Source organism: Falco cherrug, chromosome 7 (genome assembly GCF_023634085.1).
Source record: "Falco cherrug isolate bFalChe1 chromosome 7, bFalChe1.pri, whole genome shotgun sequence".
Lineage (NCBI taxonomy): Eukaryota > Metazoa > Chordata > Aves > Falconiformes > Falconidae > Falco > Falco cherrug.
Window position 1 is genome coordinate 27,279,813 of NC_073703.1, and position 20,029 is coordinate 27,299,841.

The 20,029-nt window shown below is 41.2% G+C and overlaps 1 protein-coding gene across 1 annotated transcript in view; it reads right to left on the bottom strand.

Annotated features, from left to right (window-relative positions):
• The window catches only part of SOS2 (SOS Ras/Rho guanine nucleotide exchange factor 2), a 56,444-nt gene that overhangs the window by 24,213 nt on the left and 12,202 nt on the right, over window positions 1-20,029 (bottom strand). The window contains exons 2-8 of the mRNA XM_055715270.1: window positions 18,448-18,573; window positions 15,259-15,390; window positions 13,277-13,441; window positions 12,436-12,639; window positions 10,761-10,904; window positions 6,293-6,403; window positions 3,520-3,618 (exon numbers count right to left, since the gene is read on the bottom strand). Coding sequence (XP_055571245.1) covers window positions 3,520-3,618; window positions 6,293-6,403; window positions 10,761-10,904; window positions 12,436-12,639; window positions 13,277-13,441; window positions 15,259-15,390; window positions 18,448-18,573 — 981 coding nt within the window. The remainder of the gene's footprint in view (window positions 1-3,519; window positions 3,619-6,292; window positions 6,404-10,760; window positions 10,905-12,435; window positions 12,640-13,276; window positions 13,442-15,258; window positions 15,391-18,447; window positions 18,574-20,029) is intronic.

Below are 20,029 nucleotides of genomic sequence, written 5' to 3' on the forward strand. Positions count from 1 at the left end.
ATCATTTGTCATTTTATTTACCTCCCAATTCAGTAGCGGGGGGTTTGGTAACTGGCTTTAGAAGTAACAGTCTCAATCTTTGCTTCTCTCTCTACTGAAGCCACGAAAATATGAGTATTCTGTTGCTTTTCAGCTGCCATTTTTGCTAGGTCTTTTTCAACCAAGGTTCCTAAAGACAAATACAGTAGTAACAAAGAAGCAGCACCAACAGTTTATAATATATCAGTATTGTTGAATAAACACTTTCCCTATTCCTGAAACCACTCTGCTTTTTAAAAATAACTGCTGTAAATTGAGGATGTTTTCAAACTACAACATAAAATTCAGATTTTAAACCTGCAACTAAATTGATCACAACAAAAGACTCTGTGTTTAGCATTATTCACTACAGAGTGGTATTTAAGATTTCTGCTCTGCTCTATGCTCACTATGTTAGGAAGATTCGAGACAGCCAAGTGTCAGCCTCTGCAGCTGAATTTTTATTCAGAAATCCTGTATATTGTGGATAAAGGTCAAATTTAATCATTTTCACTGCTGAAATTCCCTAGTTAAAAAAAGGCATCACCTACTATTATCTTTCATGCAGCATCCTGCTGTATCATTCAAGTTTAAAACAAATAAAAGAAACAACAAAATGTTTTTCCAGTAGCTGCCAGGTTTTGTTCTTCAAAGACAGGAGGAAACTGAAGAATGTGCATGTATAACCGATCCTGTCAATATAACAGGAGTTATGAGCAGCCTCTGAGCCCCTAAGAGACAGAGAACTCCTCCAGCATTACAGATTTCAGACAGGGTATCAAAACCAAATTGTCTTCTCTGTGCCATGGTTTAAAACATAAATAGTAACCACCCCTTCCTGTCTCTGAAGAAAAAACTACCAAGTTTGCATGCAAAGCATTTAATCTTAAGTTCTGGAAACACACAAAACTGCTCAATAAGGCATATATGTTAACGTTGCCCTAAAAAGCCGACAAACACTATGCAGCTTGTAAAGCTGGTTAAATGCTGAGATTCTCCCAAAGCTGCAGCACATGACTTCATTCTTTAATTTCATACTGATGCACTCCATTTCCCAGCTTTAAGACACAATGGGTCATTAATTAGCCTGACCTTCAGCATAATACAGGTCACTAATTCAATTATGTTTTTTAAACGTGAAAGAAGAACATTTTAAGAAGTTCCAGAGGACTGTTGTATGCAATGACCCTTACGAACGGGAAGTTAAGACTATTTTGAGCGGGCAACTTATCTAGGAAGCCGTCAGTGCTCACTCCACAGCGAGGCTGGCAGAACCATGCCGTGCTGCCATGCTTCTGCTGTCACCCTTTAGTTCTCTGATCAGCTTACTTTCTTTTGGAAGATGTCCTTATAGCCACAAAAGCTTTATGGAGGCAAATATTAAAGCTGTGACAATGTAAAGTTTCTGTTCTCAACAGAGACAGTGCAGTAATCCAGAGAAAAGTTCACTGACCGTTAGAATCATAGAATTGTTTAGGATAGAAAAGACCTTTCAGATCATCGAGTCCAACCGTTAACCCAGCACTGCCAAGCCCACCACTAAACCCTGTCCCTAAGCACCACATCTAAACACCTCCAGGGATGGTGACTCAATCAAGTCCCTGGGCAGCCCGTGCCAGTGCTTGACAGCCCCTTCAGTGAAGACATTTGTCCTAATACCCAATCTAAACCTGCCCTGGCACAACTGGAGGCTGTTTCCTCTCCTCCTATCCCTTGTTACCTGGGAGAAGAGACTGACCCCCACATCACTGCAACCTCCTTTCAGGTAGCTGTAGAGAGTAAGGGTTGACTGGTTTGGTTTTTAAGCTTTGTTAATTGTTTTTAAACTGAGTGACTATCAATAGAAATGCTTAAAGATCTCAAATTTCTTGAGATCACTTGGATGTAAACCCTTCTACAAAATATTTGTAATCCATACATTGGAGATGTGTGGTTCATGGGTCAAAATAAATCATCCTTGTTTTTACTTATCTAGATCAGGATATGCAAAAAATCACAGCAGAGATAATGAAAACAAGACTGAACTTAAAAAAAATAAATAGAAAAAGAAAAAAAAGGAATATGCGCCAGATATTAACTACAGACCTGGTCTTAAAACAATTGCTATTTTTTTTTACTTAAGATTCTTTGGAGAACATTTTATATGGTATTACAAGTAAGTTCTATGTTGCAAAGTTTCCTTTTCTTCCTTCATACAGATAAATCCTTCAAAACACAAAGGAAGACCACGTAACACACCTCTACAACACTGCTAGCATCCTTTTTTTACATTGAGAACTTAGAAGTATCATTTCTGTTGCTATTTCAAAATGCCAGCTATAGCCACAGGATATTTCACCTGTTTAGTTCAAGTGTGTCCCGGTTAGTTAATAATTCACTTACTCTGGCAAGCATTACAAACTTTCCCAACACAAAGGGGCACATAGAAACTTTTTTTACATTATCCCCAGCCATTTAAAAAAAAGCTCCAATTAAGTATTTTTCAAGATATTGCATTTTCTACAGCAACATTTTTTCTTATTCAAGACTGGTTATTATAGATCTCAGATGTTAATATTTCTGCTGACTGCTGGCCTCTCTTGTCATAACTCACAGCAAAAACATTTGCTTGTAAGCAAAAAGATACATGCTTCGTTACTTTTTGGCTTTTAGCTGTTAGACCCAAGGGAAGTATCCATGATGTGAACCACCTTGCTAGCGTACATCAGAATAAAGTATGTGCAAGTGACCTGTGGTCAAACCAGTAGAGGTTGTTCTAAAATAAGTAATGCCTCAATAGGCAGAAATGCTCAAAATCATTGGACTAGATGCCAACCTAAACAACTTGCATGGCAAGACCCCTGAAATATGTCCTACAGGAATAACTTTTTATCATCTGAATCAAAATTCCACAAAGCCTGACACTTCATTAATGTAATTTCTCAGAAGACAGAAAATAAAATAATACTGCTTATTTTCATTCCTCCTCAATATGGAGAAAGTGCGGTATGCTATGAAAAACGGGAGTTTTTGCTGTATTCCTTCTATTTAGGGCTCAGGTCAAACGGTTGAACATTAGGAATGGGTTATTCTAACTCTGCTGAAAGGGAGTGCCTCCCCAACCCCCAAAATAAGATCAGCTGAGCTACAACTGGAGTGTGACTTGAGACTGAGACTACCGAGCTGAATTATGCTTTGCTTTTTCTGAACGGACAAAAAAATCCAGAACTCAAGGAAAGAAGAAATTAGATTTGCACATTAAACTATATTAGCATTCAAGTTGAATAAAGGTTTCTATAACAAAATATAGTTACTTCAACTGTTTGTATCAGAGCAACAGGTGCTTTTGAAGATTTTTTTAATATGATTTTACTTTTCAGACATATGAAAATGTTAATTTGACACCAGTTAGTATATCTTTCAATTTTCAGAAGCAGTGTTAAACCTAATTGCCTATTTAAAAGCTGAGATTCTCCACACTAAGAAATGCTTTTAGCAGGAAACAAGAGCGGCTTCATTTACCTGTAGTAACTCAAAGTAGTGCAAACAATGATAGACTGGGATAAGCATGAGTCGTGGGAGGACATATCGTACGGCTTCTTTAAACCCTTCAGCAGTAGACTGAAAAGGAAAAATAAGTAAGATTACTTACACTGAAACACTCAAAACGGGACTGGATGAGTTAGCACTGCTTTGAGCAAGATGGCTGTGCTAGACACATCCAGGGTGTCCATTCTGATCTACATTACTCTGTGATTACATCTAGTAGTAAGGAAGCCAATAAAGTTCACAAAACCATTTTTGTCTAATGAGGCTCTTCATAAGATTTAGATACCCATAAATGCTCTGACATCAAGCAAACAGAACCTGTAAACACCCTCTTCCAGGCATTACAAACTCTTTTCCATCAACAGCTTCAGGTGGATTTTGATGCGTATTCACTAGTGGACCCATAGCTCTGAAAACAGCCCCCAACTCCTCAACCCGCTTCCTTAGGATAGCAACCAGCTGGATGGTCCACATTTTTGCCACGAACAGCAAATCAAATATAGGAAGCTAGAGGACCAAGATACCCCCAAGTTATAAAATAAGTATCCTTTAATTCACATAGAGGTGCTCATATCACAATCGCCATCACCTTCGTATTTCAGCACTGTCTGCAGAACTCAATTAATAGCATTAGTGCAAGGTGACAATACCTAGAAATAATGCACTGTCCATGGCTAAGCTGCACGCCTTAATCCCGAGCCAACAGCCACATCCCAGACTGCAGAAAATGCTCTAATATATTTTGAAAAAAGTTCATACTCATTTCCAAAATAACATGTTTTACGCTTGGCCACAGTTTGCTGCAGAATTTAAAGAAAACAGTGGAATGTTAAAGACCAGCTGGGACTCCCATACAATCTGATAAACTTGTCACCAATTTCCCTTTAAATGTCCTCTCCTCCCAATTACACATGCTGTGCTCCAATTTACATCCAATACACCACAGAAATATGGAGGTCTTGTCGAGGAAAACTAATTACGAGTATCTTCTCTCCCTCAGATACTGAGAATCACAAGTTTATGACTTAGAAATCTTCTTCCGTTCCCAGCAGTAACTAATGCAATAATTCAGGCTCTAAAATGAGGAGTTTTTCCCCAAGGACGGCAAAATCCTTGCCATCTTCCATACCAAGGTAATGACTGAACAGAAACAGAATTATCCGATGTCCTGGTTTCAGATGCGATGGAGTTAATTTTCTTCTCAGTAGCTGGTGTTTGGGATGTGGTGGGAGAGCAATGCTGATAGCACCTGGGTGGATGTGTTTAGTTGTTGCTGGGTGCTGTTTATACTAAATCAAGGACTTTTTGGTTTCCTGGGCCCTGCCAGTGAGGCTGGGGGGAGGCACAGGGAACTGAGAGGGGACACAGCCAGGACAGCTGACCCAAACTAGCCAAGGGGATATCCCAGATCACAGAACATCATGCTGAGGACATAAGCTGGGGAAGCAGAAGGAAGGGGGGCGCTGGCAGGGATGGCGTTTGTCTGCCCAAGCCCCCGTCACCATGATGGAGCCCGGCTGCCCTGGGGATGGCTGAGCACCTGCCTGCCCTGGGCAGCGGTGGGGGAACTCCTGGGTTTGCTTTGCTGCTGTGCGCGGCTTCTGCTTTGCCTCTTAAAATGTCTTTGTCTCAGCCCGGGAGTTTTCTCACTTTGACCCTCTGGTTCTCTCCCCATCCCACTGTGGGGGGAGTGAGCGAGGGGCTGCGTGGGGCTGAGCTGCCGGCCGGGGTTAAACCATGACACCCAACCTCCTTTTTGGAAGTGCCCGCTCCCCCTCTTTAAGACTCCTGGCAGCATCTCCCTGCAGCTGGCAGAGACAACTCATATATGCCCATGGCCCAGAGCTTGGACCTCTGCCTTCACTCCACAGCTTGGAGAACAAGTAGGAAGGAACATGCCTAGGAAAGGCCAAACCCTTCTATGGTGAGGAGAGTCACAAAGGAGGCCAGATCCACTATCAAACGACTCCATCACCAATTTAATCTGGAATAGATCTTTGGGCTTTCAATTTGCTAGAGAGGTAGGTAAAGGGCCTTATTGCCCAAGTCCTATTTAAGGATGAGATGACCCCGCTTACCAAGCGCCCACGGCTGAAGGGGAAACGCTCAGCCTGCAGGACCGGGTAGCAGAACCTCAGCTTGCGGAGACGCGGGCTCCCGTACAAATGAAGCGCTACGGGCTTGGCTGGGAGCATCACTGACCCAACACTGGTTCATCAGCTTCCCTAAGCGCATTTCTGAACACAAGCTCAGCCTCCCAAACAGTAGCCTTTAACAGATCTGCCACATTGGCAGAAAGAAGTAGTAATTAAGTAACTACATAAATACAGGAATGAATGAATAAATAAATCACAGATGATCAAGAAAAACTACCATTCCCAACCCCAATGCTGAACAAGGAGGCCTGTGATATGTACAGAAGAGTATGAAACATTGTGCCTGGATGCCTGTGTTTGGCATTCAAAGGCAAAAGAGAAACAGAAGTGGCAGGTATGAGAAGTCACCCTCTGTTCTCAAAGCAAAGGAGTCTAATGTAAGGACAAAAAACACCCCTGCAAAAGACTCATGGGTTAGAGCTGTGTCCAGGTTTTTTACAGGAAAAGGTAGAGTTCCAAGTACCTTACACTGAAGAAAGGTCAGAATCTAGAGGATTTCTTTCTCAGTAGGAAGTAAAGAATTTCAAAAGTTTGAATTTTGTCAGTAATACGAGAACTAAAGCAAATCAGTATTTCTCATTTGCACTCACCTGAAAGTGGAGAGCAACAGCAGGTTTTGCCATTAAGTTATTAAAATGCTCATGAAATTGTGGAGAGAGAATATCCTGGGACAACGTTTCATACGGATCAAAGGCTTGCTCCTAAATAAAAACAGAGAGTTACACACTTACATGAATGACACAAGGTATTTCTGTCCCAGCGGGTCCAACTAATTCCTTTAATAAGCTGATACACAAGTGGAACTTTTCAAGAAAAGATCGATTTTGCAAAACAAATACTCAGTAAACCACAGAACTTTTTCACTTCCAAATTTTACGCGTGTACCACATTTTCTCGATCTCGCCATACTTATATGTCGTTTTACCGAAGCAGTGGGCACCAAGAGAAGTTCTTGCTTTCAGCCCACCCACTTCACACAAAATGGCAATTTACCTCCTGTCAGTGAAGAACGATACTTTGGAAAGAAACGCAGGTAAAGATGAACTTTGGAGACTGTCACAAGGAGGCATTGTGGTACCACCACCTCTTCAGGGTTCATCACGTAAGAATGGTCAGTTGCAAGCACTGGGCTTCTGCATGCTTTCCTGGCCACGTTGGCAGGCTGGGAAAATATCCCAGTCTGAGACAAAGCAGCTAGTCTGAAACAGGCTCAGAGGAAAGTCCTCTAATGATATCAAGGGTTTCAGGGGCAAAAATTATGACTCTGGATGGAGTACCTGGCTGCGATTCTGTAATAACGACAGCAGGATGAGATGAAAACCTGACTGTACATGAATCTCTGCAGGAATAATTTATGACTGCTCACTGATCACCTGCTCCAAAGCCTGCCAGGCTGCTCCCGGTCTCTGCAGATTCACTGGGCTGAATCACGCATGAATCACCGGGTTATCCGGTGCTGATGGCACCGTGCCCAGAATCAGCACGCACCTCTTCTCACCGTAAATGCAGAAGCGCTTGTCAGAATCCAGGCTGCAGAATGGGGGAGAACCAAACCCCGCAAAAGCTCATTTAAACATTCAGGTAAAGTCTCAAACCTTCCACGTGAGGTGGGTCCAGGGGATTTCCCACCCCACTCACAGGGCCAGCTGCAAAGAAACTCTTCGTGGGGAGGAGAGGCACAGAACACACTCTCCTTTCACATGCAAATTATATTAATCACTCTCAACTCTCCTCATCAAGTTCTAATCACCGCTGTCCATTTGCATCAGATTGTATCTGGCAGGGGGGGATGAAAGGGGGGGAAGGCTTGGCACTTGCAGCAGCAGCTGAAGGGAAATGATTACAGACACCAACTGAACAGGCTGGTTTTCTTCAGCAGAATCTGAACCCAGTTTACAGCCTGGGCTGGTTTAGGGTTTTTTTTCTTGTTTACTCCATGCCAGCCCACTACCTGCAATGATACAATACAGGGGTCTTACTTTACCACATCCAAATTAAAGACAGAGGACAATAATGCTGCATATTCAGTTTCTCTTTGCCACACTAGCCAAGGATAAATGAACGTAACCCCCTGCAGAAGCCGTGCATTAGCCACGGGGTGCGGGTTCAGCGGCAGCCAGAGGCGGCAACGTGAAGGGACAGATGTCAGCGTGGAGGGACAGATGGCTTTGGTGCTCCGCTGGCTCCATCCTCCGCACCGCAGGACCCGAGCAGAGATGCAACTCCTGCTCCAACTGCAACCCTGCATGCAGATCTACCGGGGCAGCCAGAGCAACACCTGCTCATTCTGGGCTGTCTGTCTAAACTTTTTATTGCGTTTTAGAAGTGTTTTCAGTTTCTTCCACTCAGACTTTAAACAGTATTTCGACGGTTTGGGTTTCTTTTTTGAACACAAGACTGAAACAAACTGCACTAGGTACCTTCCCCAAGACAATAATAAAAAAAAACCAAACAAAAGTGGGGGGTGGTAGTGGTTTATACTTGTAATGTTGCAAAAGTTACTGAAATACAGAGATGTTAACTTGATGCCCAGTAAGTTATCTTAATACAGCATATAGTTCTGGATTGGTGTTTGTACGTTTCAGCCCCTTTTCCTGTAGCACACTGGTTTCCACCTTTTTTGCTTTTTGGATACCTAAAACTTCCCCTATGGAAAGGCAAATATCAGCATGAGAAATTTACAATCTACTGATAATAACCTTGCTTTGTCAGCTGCCTTCCGAAGACCACTTCGAAGTAGGCACAAGGACCCTCTGCCCCTGGTTCTGAGGCTCTCCCACCACTAGCTGAACATCACTGAAGAGATTATCTCAGGCAATCATTAAAACATACAAATCACCAAAAAGCAGATTTTTTTTTACCAGCATATTAACAAATATCCATCTCCCTCTCATATGGGTCAGGCATCAAGTTTTTGATTTTCCTCCACATCAGGAAAAAAGTATTTTCCCCATACTTCCTTATCTCAAAACCACTACAATATTTATGTTTAAACCTTCCAGAGAACCGATGCAGAAAAACAGACAAAGCAGGAAAAATCCAGTTTGCAAGGGTTGTTTAGTTTTAATTATCCTTCCAAATAAGTTGAAGGACCTTTATAATGGAAACACTAAGTGAACAAGCCTGGCAGTAAGATAGGCAGAGCAAATAAACACTTCACTTTCATATCTCTCTTTAATGATCCCTTTTGCAAATACTCACAGAAAGATGATCTCAACACTCAAGATGATCAAATGAACAGCCTAGTTATTAAGTAGGTCTTGCTCCATATTAACAAAATTATTGAATTCCAACTTACTACCTGCATAAAAAGGTTTGAAAAATAACCTGTTCTTAATTTCCTAAGTTTTTCAGTTAATGAAAATCAGGCAAGATTTTTACTCATTGAAAAGTATTTGTTTCCCTTAAAGCACTGGATGCCCAAGCATAGTCTTTGCAATAAACAGCAATATGTATCTTTTCCAGGATAATGCTGTACTATTTCATATTTTAAGTCTTTTTAAAATCTTAATGTAATAGCTACTTTAATCCATTGTTGAAAAACCTCTCCTTATCATTATATAAGCAATCATGCTTTAACAACTTACCAGTGAAGACCTAGTCAGTTGGACTTTCCTACTGATATGTCACATAAGTGGTTTATTGAAGTAACAGCAGGAGAACTTTATCTTTATGGTATATTCATAAGTGGCATGTGGGCTGAAGGACCCATACTCTTCACAACCACAAAAATGTAATCATTCTCCAAATGGAACTGGTGTGTTCATGCAGTCCTCAGATTTTAAAAATTCAACACATGTAGAAGTGTAATGCAAGTTTTATTGGTTGTCATTTTCTTTATAAACATAATTTTAAGATAAAACTCAGAAAATTCACATTTACCATGTGGTTCATGAGAGATGCTCTCTCTCTCAGGCCAGAACATCTGACTTGCTCTGTAATACGGGCGATGTGGTTTACATGATAACCCTTACATTTTGGTTCAGAAACCTGGGGTCAATACACCTCTTAACAAAAAGTAGACTCCATTTAAACATGTCCAAGGACAGCAAAACCTGCACGCCTATCTTGGTAATTTGTTCCAGGAGTTAGCTCCCTGGCAGTTAAAAAAGTGTGGTTTGGTTCTAAACTGAACTCTCTTGCCTTGCAGATACTGCTTTTTTGCTGTGCACCTCTCTGATGAATTCCAGAGTCATTCTGTATGCTTATTTTCAGGTGATGAAGGTACCTATATACTTACACTATTTTGACTAAACTGAGCTCTTTCTCAAAAACTTTAGTTTAGCGACTCTCTTCCATAGTCCCGCCAGCATTTCAATGCCCGTTAAAAAAAAAAAAAAATCTCAAATCAACCAGACAAAATAATTGTTAATAATGTCCCAGCACGAGCCACACCAAATCCACATGCAGTGTTTTCCCTTATTCCTACTCTTTAGTATCTATTCTATAGGTCAGTGGGTATCAGCAGCGCTTTTGCCACAGCACTGAACAGGAAGCTTCTGTTCAGTTACGCGGCTGTTTCGGTACTTTATTCCTTCCCAGAGTCATTGCTTCCCAGAGACATTTCCCATTCCAGATGTATAACAATGCATTTGCCTGAATCAAAAACACTTTTGTTTGAGTTAGCTCACTCTCTGGAGTAATGCAAGTCACTCATCTTGCAGATCTATGATTTTTGAGTAGCACTGGACCTGACACCAATGCCTACAAAACCTGAAGCACCACTTTCTTTCAGTAAGTAATCCCAGGTACTTACATCTCAAATCCATGTCCCTATGGGATCATAGCGATTAATTCCCACTCCAAAATAAGGTTTTAGTTTTGTGCTCACCTGCTTTGTATCATTTCTGGGATGGGTAGAAAACACACTTTAGAGCTTACCTACTAAAGAATGGGTAGGGAAGATCTCTGTTCAGAGCTTATTAAAAGGACATTTTACAACTGCAAATTTATCGGCATTACCAGAATCATGACCAAAATTTTACTAAGAAAATAAACCAAGTGGTGATTAAAAAACCCCAAACCAAATAAACCACAAAAACCAACAGAACACCATACCTCTGCAAGATCCTCAAAGCAGCTGCCAGCCAGAGGATGAGGACTACTTTCATCAGTCATTTCAACAGTATCCTCAATCAATCCTAAAAGCTTCACTGTCAACTCATGAATATCTGAAATGTTGCTAAATATCACATCGATATCCTGCAAACAGAAAACGTATCTTAGTAGTGTTTGGAATAGTTCATTTTGCTTATGTAAATATTGAAGCATTTTTCGTGAAGGCTGAACCAAGAGGTAAATAGAGAGGAGCCAAGAAAAAGCTAGGAAGAACGTTAAATTACACGGTCTTCCCAGCCACACAGGCTAGTCTGGACACATCCAGCCTTGCGCAATGCTCACTCCAGCGAAAGCAAGCACACCATCCTTCCCAGGCTGAAGCAGCAGCAGCCCTGCTATACGCTGTTCGGTGCTGCGGACAGAAATGCCTAGTCTTTCCAGCCACAATTCACAGCTGTTGTTTTCCTCTATGGTGATTCTTGACTCCCAGAACACAACAGGAGGGAGGCAATTCAAAGCAGCTCCAAGGTCAGATCCTCTAGACCACAGGTAAAACTAAAGCACCTCCAGGGCTACTTCAGCAGAATACTACCTGGGTACAGAGGAGGAACGGGCAGCTTCCTTTTCCAAATTCTACTTCTTAGATTTTTCAGATCCACACACCGCAAACACAACCAATGAGACAGCCCTTTCCAATAACCCGCACTCTTCTTCTGACCCCTGAAACACACTTCTCGGAAGCCTTCTCTGCCCCATCCTAACAGGGCAGAGCTTGCTTGAAATCCTGCCAGCACCGAGACCATGGCAATCTCTTCGTGGGAACAAGCAATCTCAAAATTTCTCATACTTGTTCCCATAAAACAAAACAATATTCCTCAGCTCCCAAAATATTGCTCCCTGCTCCTCCCCATCATCTTCGTCTGAATTCTGTCCCCACATTTGCACAATTCTCTGATACCCTACCGGCTACTGAGGAACCTCCACACACAGCTGTAATGGGAATATCTCCTGCTGCCTCTCTTTTTAACCTGCTGGTATCCCCTAGAAATCCCAGTTCAGTTTCTGCTGGCCTGGTCCACTTCTCCCTCCCACAGGAACAATTCACCGATCTCTCTTTCTTCTCCTCTTGCAAGTGCTGCGCTTCCTATTTAGACTCCAGCATCCTGAAAACAGCACTTGCCACACATACAATTTCAATGAAATATTTAAATCGTTTATCAAATAGAGATTCCCTTCATGGTCAGTCACACGCTACAGAATCCAGATCCAAGGGCTGTTTGTTTTACTTGTAGTTTCTGCAGACAGGGGTGCCCGGGGGTAAACACTGAATGTCCATTCAAGCACTCCTCTGTACTCGCTGTACATGCAGGTAGGTAACTGTTGATTTTTGTGTTAAGCAGAAGTGTAACTATTACTTACACAACCAAAGGACTCCAGCTACTGCTGGCATCTGACAGGGAATCGTGTCCATTAAGCTTCACTCTGAGAGCAGCACTCTTCCTACTATTAATGGCAATTCCTCCATTTTATTTCATATACAGTCAATGCTCATTAAGCACTGACATACAATAAATCCAATCTAATTTCACCTCCAATGCAGTTAATGTAAAATTGATGTTATGGCTGCTAATGGAGCAACTAGCATTACACATCAATAACCTATTAAAGAACTTACATTAGGTGTGAACAATTTTCTGTTTGATAGGAAAGCTTCCCGAAATACTTTTATTATCAGATTCAACTCCCGCAGATATTGCCTTTCTTCTGCAATTTCATTTCTCACTAGGTCATAGTAGTTGAGTTCCCCAGAAGAAGAGGGCTCGTCTTCACAGAGAGAAACCAAACCAATGTCATCCTGATCAAACATATCCATCAAAACCTAGCAAAGAAATTTAAAAAATTACATGCAAGCTTGATTTTTATGCTTGGCTCATGCTCAGCTATTTCAATGTGTTCAGAGAAATCCTTTGAGTTTTTAATACAATACTTTCTGTGATCACTTTCACAAGGGAGTAATATTTAAACTTTGGCAGCAGAAGGCTGCATCAGTTGCCAAAGGCATTTTCCCCTTTGTAAGTTAGTACGACCTAGAAAACAAGTTACAATTCATGCAGAATCAACTTTGAAAACAAGGCATCTTGCATAAGCCTCTGATAAAACCCTTCTAATAAAGAAAAAATTAAAGAAAAATGTTTCTCGTTTTAATGAGGATAAAAATTAAAGGTCTTTTCTGTATTATAAAGAAGGAAAGTGCTGTCACGACAAGGCAACATCAGGAGGACAGTAACACAGCGGAGAAATGAAAGTGTCCTTACTGTTTTGTAAGTACTACTACTGTTCCAGTTCTTAACAGGTTTAACTAAGTCTTTACTATGACAGGTCTGGTATGAATAAGGAGAGAAGCTTCTGCATTTGAACAGTCCCTCCCTCCTACCCTCCTTTGGATGCGTCTTCTACAATATTTTTTTTTTTTTAAATCACCTTTAGTATCTACTGTTTTAAACCCAACTCCTTACCTTATCAGCACACATTGATACTTTGATGTCCTGCTGGGAGATCTCAAAGTGCCGTATATTGAAAACATAGTTTCCAGCCAGCTTTAAAATGTCAGCTGAGATGTATTCCAAGACAGCCACGATATACAGAGAGACATGGTAATCTACCTTATAACCTAGGACCTCCTGCAAATTGAAAACAATAGGAAAAAACATATTTAGTCCACAAATTCATTTAGAGTTACAATTAACACTGAGTTTTCTTCTGAAATTGATCTTGTTTGCGTTGATAATTCAGTAATGTAATAGCCAGGGCAAAGGACATCAAATGGAAATTTGAGCAGCTGCCTCAAAACAAATGCTTGCAAATACTTCCTTGTGCTATTCTGCCATATACTGACAGATGAAAAGCTAGAGAACTTTTGATAATCCCTCCTCTAAAAACAACAGTCCTAAAAACAGGGTTCCTTCAAGAAAGGGACTTCACCGAAACCACTCCTGTACTTAAATTTTAGTCTACAGCTATGCTAATTGCAGGGCTCTGGCCCTAATCTGGACTCTTCAGAAAAGAGCATGTTTCATTTTGAATTTTCTTGATGGAAAAAGTTGCCTTGATGAAACTACGGACTGTATCTTCAACCTGTTATGGACTGCGATCCATTTTAGTCCATCCTTTACATTTTGCTGAACAACTAAGCTATCTACACCCTTGCATTACATAAAATAATTAAACTTTAATTATTCAAGTCTGAACAGAGAAAAAACAGGATGAACACTGCATGTTTTTCTTGTGAGACATGCTCCATCTTCTGCAGATCATGCACCATATGGCCTCTTATTTGTGACAAGACCACCAGGAATAAGTACAGGGAAGTCCATGCATCTGATTAAGGTAGTCTTGCTCTTGTATTTTGATGCAACTTCTAAGAATCAGATTCTGTGCCTATGTCCACACACTTCTGAACCAAACTTCATAAAAAAACCAGCCAGTGTTGTCTAGGAAGATCTTAATTAATGCTGTTTTCTTTCCTAACACCTCTTCCCCTCTGATTAACTGTCACAAACTGAGACACTGTAAGAACACAGTGATTAGACCTGAAGAAGTGCTTTAATTTCTGCTTATCCTTGAATAATGGTTTCACAAAGCAGCTGAAAACTGATGCAACAATGCCACCACTGGAGAAAAGCATTTTTGAAGCTATAAACAAAAAGCAAAATAGGAAGAAAAAAAAAAAACCCTGAAAAAAAAAGCAGTGTTTGAATCAGCCTGAACTTAAATTCAGCACCGATCTAAAAGCTATTACACATGGATTTAAAAACCAGAGTACTGTTTTATCATTAAAAAACCCCAGCTCTGCAGTAGCATGGTATGAATACATGCTCATTGTGCGACACTAAATTCTGACTGTAAGCAGGGAGCTCTATACCTGTGACAAATAACATGACATCGAACGACTGAGACGGCCACTCTCCTCCTCAAAACCCACCAACAATAAAGTCTGTATTGGGTCTTTTGTTACACCTTTGCAGATCTACTGATTTTAAAACCAAGGCATCAGTGACATTCAACAGTTAACTGAAAGGGCATTGAAAGACATCTTAGTTGACAGTATACAAGAGCAGGATCTACTTGTTCTCTCTTCTATTTTGGTTTCTGCAGCATTTTGAAACAAATAACGGTGTCAAAACAGTGCTGCTGAAGTAGGTAAGGTATTTGAGCTTGTTTGGAGTCTATTTATGTTAAAAACTAGTCATATTTCAAAGTAGAGTAATACAATTAACATGAGAACATGATGAATTTAGGGATCTACTTTTATTACGCACTACAATACATTCATCCTGGTCTACGGTGACTCTTTTACTCTTTCAGCCAATACAAGAAAATTCCCTAATTTCACACAAATTAAAGAAATACTTTACAGGTTATGCTGGAGGGCAGTGATACAGCTGGGGGGGGGTGTGGTGGGCAGAGGCAGCAGTCATCAAGTTGTTGGTTTAAGTACCTTTAATAAAGGATGTATTTTGTCCACAGGTAGCAGGAGAGGGTTTCTTCTTTTTCGTTTCTCTATAGCAGACTGTGCATCAGCAATTGCCCACTTGTCTATTGGATGAGGAAATGTCTTTTGAACGCGCTCCTGTCCAAACATAAAGAGTGCACTTAGATTAACCGCAGCAATCAAAGAGAAGTTTTAAAAAAAACAAAACAAAATAGCAAATTACTTCCCCTGTAGTATAGGCAATTATCCTCCTCCTCAGTGTTTGCAACACGTCTTCCTAACTGTTCTCTCCTCTTACCCAACTCAGCTTCACTCTTTTCAATAATCCCAAACAACCTCCTTTCCCTAAACAGGAAGAACTTGTTCGAATCTCCTAAAACAACTCCTGCTCTATGATCTTTACATCACAAGAGCAGCAAGAAACCTCAGCTGAGACCAGGAGCCCAAAATATAAACAACATCAGGAAGCACTAAACAGTTTACAGTCTTAATGAAAAAGTCAGTATTGTTCCTATTTCATAAAAGAGTGTAACTTGTCCTACATAAGATCCAGGTTTATGGCAGAAATGAAAAACAAGTGCAGAGATTTTCTAAGGAGGAGGAAGGCTGCGATTCATGAAAAAGGCTGCTTGTAACACTTCGGACTCCTCAAGCCCACACAGGAGCATCTTCACTGCTGCACAGTCCGTCACAGGGGCTGCAGTTTGCAGCCCCCGCTACCATGGGAAACTGCACGCAATTCCAGGTTACTTTTACAGAGATTCACATTTCAACAGCTGCCGTAGGAACAGGTGAGATGACCCCCTCAACAGAACAAGCTGCTCTGGGCAGCAGTGCCACTCCAGCAGCCCCCCCCCCCCCCCCCCCCACTAAACACATGCAAGACCCAGTCCTGCTTTCCGTGAAGTTCTCCAAGCTTCCCGCCGCAGCACCACTGAGCTGAGGAATTAAAGGCTGAACAACCGAGTCTGAACCGAACTAGTTAAGTGACTTTGGAAAACCAAGTTTTTGACGTTAAGACAGCTTGGGCGGGGGGGAGCAGCAATCCCCTCCTGGTGTCCTCACTCCACCTGGCATTGACAGGCAGGCGCGGTACGTGGTGCGGTGCCGTACCCGACCTCTGCTTTGGACCCATAAATGGAGCCACAACAAGGCCTAGATGGGTGGTAACTCCTAGAGGAGAGATTTTGTGGATGAGCTGAAAAAAACCTGTGAAATCTGTGTGTCCCTTTGATAAAAAGATTTTTGCACCTATTTTGAAATATACCAGGAGGCCTGAGGTCATCTTAGAGGCACCTTTCAAATATTTGCACGTGGCCATTTAATGCTCAACCTTCTGCGTCAGCTCTCTGTGCCAGGTCAACACTCGGTGACCTTTCCTCCTGGACAGCAGCCGAAAGCTCTGGGCTGGCTCACCAAAATGAACTTTCCTTGAGATTCTACCAGGAGATCGCCTGTAAAGTGGTTGTAATGCGGCATTCAGCTGTCCTTTAACAGCGCTCTTCACAAGTAACACATGATTTTTGCGCTCCAACTTTACTGGTTCCCAGTGTTTTCTTGGGAACAATTTGAAGGGCTTTTTTTCTATTTATATAACATTCATAATTTGAGATTGTAGACCTTGATCTTGCAAATACTTAAGTATACTATTATGCACAAATAGTTCCATTAACTCCAGGCTGTTATGTAAATATCTGCATGATAAACTTTAGAGATCACAGTTCTCATGTTTTCTCTGAACAGCTAAAAGCAGCTGAGGAGCAGAGCCAAAATCCTTCATTTGTGGATCTCAGATGTCTGCTGGCAGCGCAATCTCACCAACAACCCGTAACACCAAACCAAATTCTACTTTCCCTGCTCTGGAAGAGGCTGAATTTATTGAACTACAGAACAAGTTTGTTTTGGGGACCCAGCTCGGCAATTTTAAGGTAAATAATTGTTACATTGACAAGCGCAACAATGTTTTATTATTCACAGCTTTGAAATGCCAGATATATTTAAAATACAACATGCAGGATTTAGTGTTTGCTGTGATAGTCGTAGCCACAATTCAGAGAGTTGCCAGTTATCAGAGAAGGCTGTCTGTATTGTTTGCAGTTTTGTACACAGTAATTTGTGGAGCGCAAACATACCCAATGAAAATTATTAATTCATACGTACACAGGGTAATTTTATCATCTCATGACTCAAGCAGGAAACCATGGAGTTGGTGTGCAGAACAATCAGTGTTATCTCAAACTGGTTTTTGTGCTGTAGGGTTTGATCAGCTGGGAACTGGAGAAAGAACTTTGTCTTTCTCAGCTTCACATCTAAAGTTCAAATCCAGACTCCAGGTAGTAACAACTCTGAGAGCTATTAAGGGACTATTAAGTTTTGCTCTTATTTACTCATACTATAATCTTTATGCATCAGTATTACAAAATACATTAATCATAAATCATTAATTATTAATTTTGGTTTAACTCAGTGCTGAATAAAGAGTGATTGCTGCATCTAATGAGAATCTAAAACCCCTCAGCTAATTATTTGGTAAATATTTTTTCCCTTTTTTTTTTACTTCCATGACACACATGTAGAGTATTAGACAAGGCCTTCATTCTGTGTTAGGCTGAAAATCCTAGACGTAGACTGATGTAAAATTAATATTTTGCAAAGCTGTAATGTGTCACAGCTACATGAAACCACTTTCTCCCTCTAGACTGTATCCTGAAGCTCACTCCATTAAAGCCCTCATTTTGTAACCGATGACACAAAAGCAGACAGCTGCAATAATACAAAAGCCTCAGTGAATTCAGTGAAGTTCCAGGAACATACAACTCTATGCCCTCAGCTGCACAATCCAGGCCTTTTATGTGAAAGAATAGGAAAAATTGCAACATCCTTACATTCTTAAGTCCAAGGTGTGTTCAAGCAGCAGAAAACACTTCAAAAGCATTCTGCATTTATAAAAATAACACTCAAAGAAAAAACTCCCACAATTTCTATCCTGAAGCCCTGTGTAGGAAAATGAGTTTCCAATTAAACCTGCAGCTTTACAAAATCTGAATACTATATAATCTTTTAGAAAAGTAGTATTAACAAGCTCTGCTCTTTGGATTCACCTTGCTTTAACTTCAAACTGTACTGCTCAAAATGTCTTAGTTCACCTTAGCGATTCTGCAAGCAAGCCCACGGTTTTCCAGTAACTAGTCTTACCTCTACATCTTGGACAGTCCGTGGCTGAGCAATGCATAGTTTGTTTAGCAGCTGAAGTATCAACTCTTCAATATAATAGAGGGAATCTTCTTTTGCTGAAAGGTTTGGGTGAACTTGTTGCTGAACCTGTCCAAAGGAATTAAAAGAATTAGTATCTTTTAATTCAAAGTGGTACAAAAGGATGAATCATAGCAAAAGCAGAATACCTCTGTACTGTAGCCCTGCAAATTTGCACGGCTCCAGTAATTTCCCACAAGTTTTCCTATGCAGTTAAGATGGCAATTCCTATTCCTGCAAAGTTGGCGTGTCTCTTCAATTAAAAACTACGTGTTTAGCCTTGATGGTGGTGAGGAAATTTCAAGCCAAGGCAGATTTCTGCCAATGATGCAGTGAATACAATCACTGTGGGTAATTCTGCAGTTATTCATCCACAGAATGAGTAATGTACAGTTATGTTGCTAACCCTACTAATGAGTACCGGGTGACTGCAAACAGAGAAGAAACACGGACCCACCAGAGGAAAAGACTTACTAAGCAGGGATACCAGGATAAGAAAACTAACCAGTCTGGCAGGGAACTGCATTAATGTGCTGTTAAAACCTGTGGCAATAAAACCCCACAGCCATGACATGGAAGGAGGGCATGAACAACTCTCTTAAGAGACGCCTCAGAACCAGAAAACTAACTAGAACATGAAATGCTGTCTGAGGCATGAGAAAGAGAGATGAAATACTGACAACAGAGAGGGAGACCTAAGGAAAAGCGTGAGTCAAAATTCAGGAGTGTCAAGACTACGAAACACTCTGTGAGAAAAGCTGCCTTCCACCTCCCTCTAACACAAGGCAGGATAATGCCTTTTATCTCGCTTCACCAAGATTAATCACAGCTTTTGTTTCCAAGGCTAAGCTAGACCAGACAACCTGAAACAGGCAACCTCAGCATCTGCCCACACAAGCTAAAGGGCCACAACTAACTTGTCCTGGTTCAGCATGGCTGTCTTCCTACTGAAAATCCCCCCAAACCCAACAATAACCCCACCTTACACAACAAAAGGCACTCAAGAGTTAAGCCTATATACTCAGTTTTCCCTGGCAGCCTCTCAATCAGGAAAGCACTAACTAGATCTTAAAACTATAGCCAAAAGATTCATAAGTAATACAATCCAGGGAAATTCCCTACTCTCCCCATACAAATTAGATGTTAATCACCTCAAAAAAAGTAACCTTACATACTTACATTGGTATTCTGTACGTGGTTTCAAACACAAGACCAACGGATCGGTAGTTTCTCAGGGGAAGACAGTATCTTTGGGTCAAATTCTGATCCTCTGAAATACAGGCACTCCTCCCTCCAAAGAAAACTCCTGGGGGGCTCTGAGGGCTTACTCTAAATTAACTAACTAATAATTTCATAGCAGTACCTTGGGGCACTCAATTTGCAGCCCTGCAAGCTTTTGTAAATCATGCAAAAACAAGACCAACAAGGAAGTCAGGTGTCTGGCCGGCTTCCTTCCCTGCCTGCCACCGAGGAAGGTGGGCAGAGCTGCCCGGGAGCCAGAGCCACTGCAAAGAGCCGCCTGTTG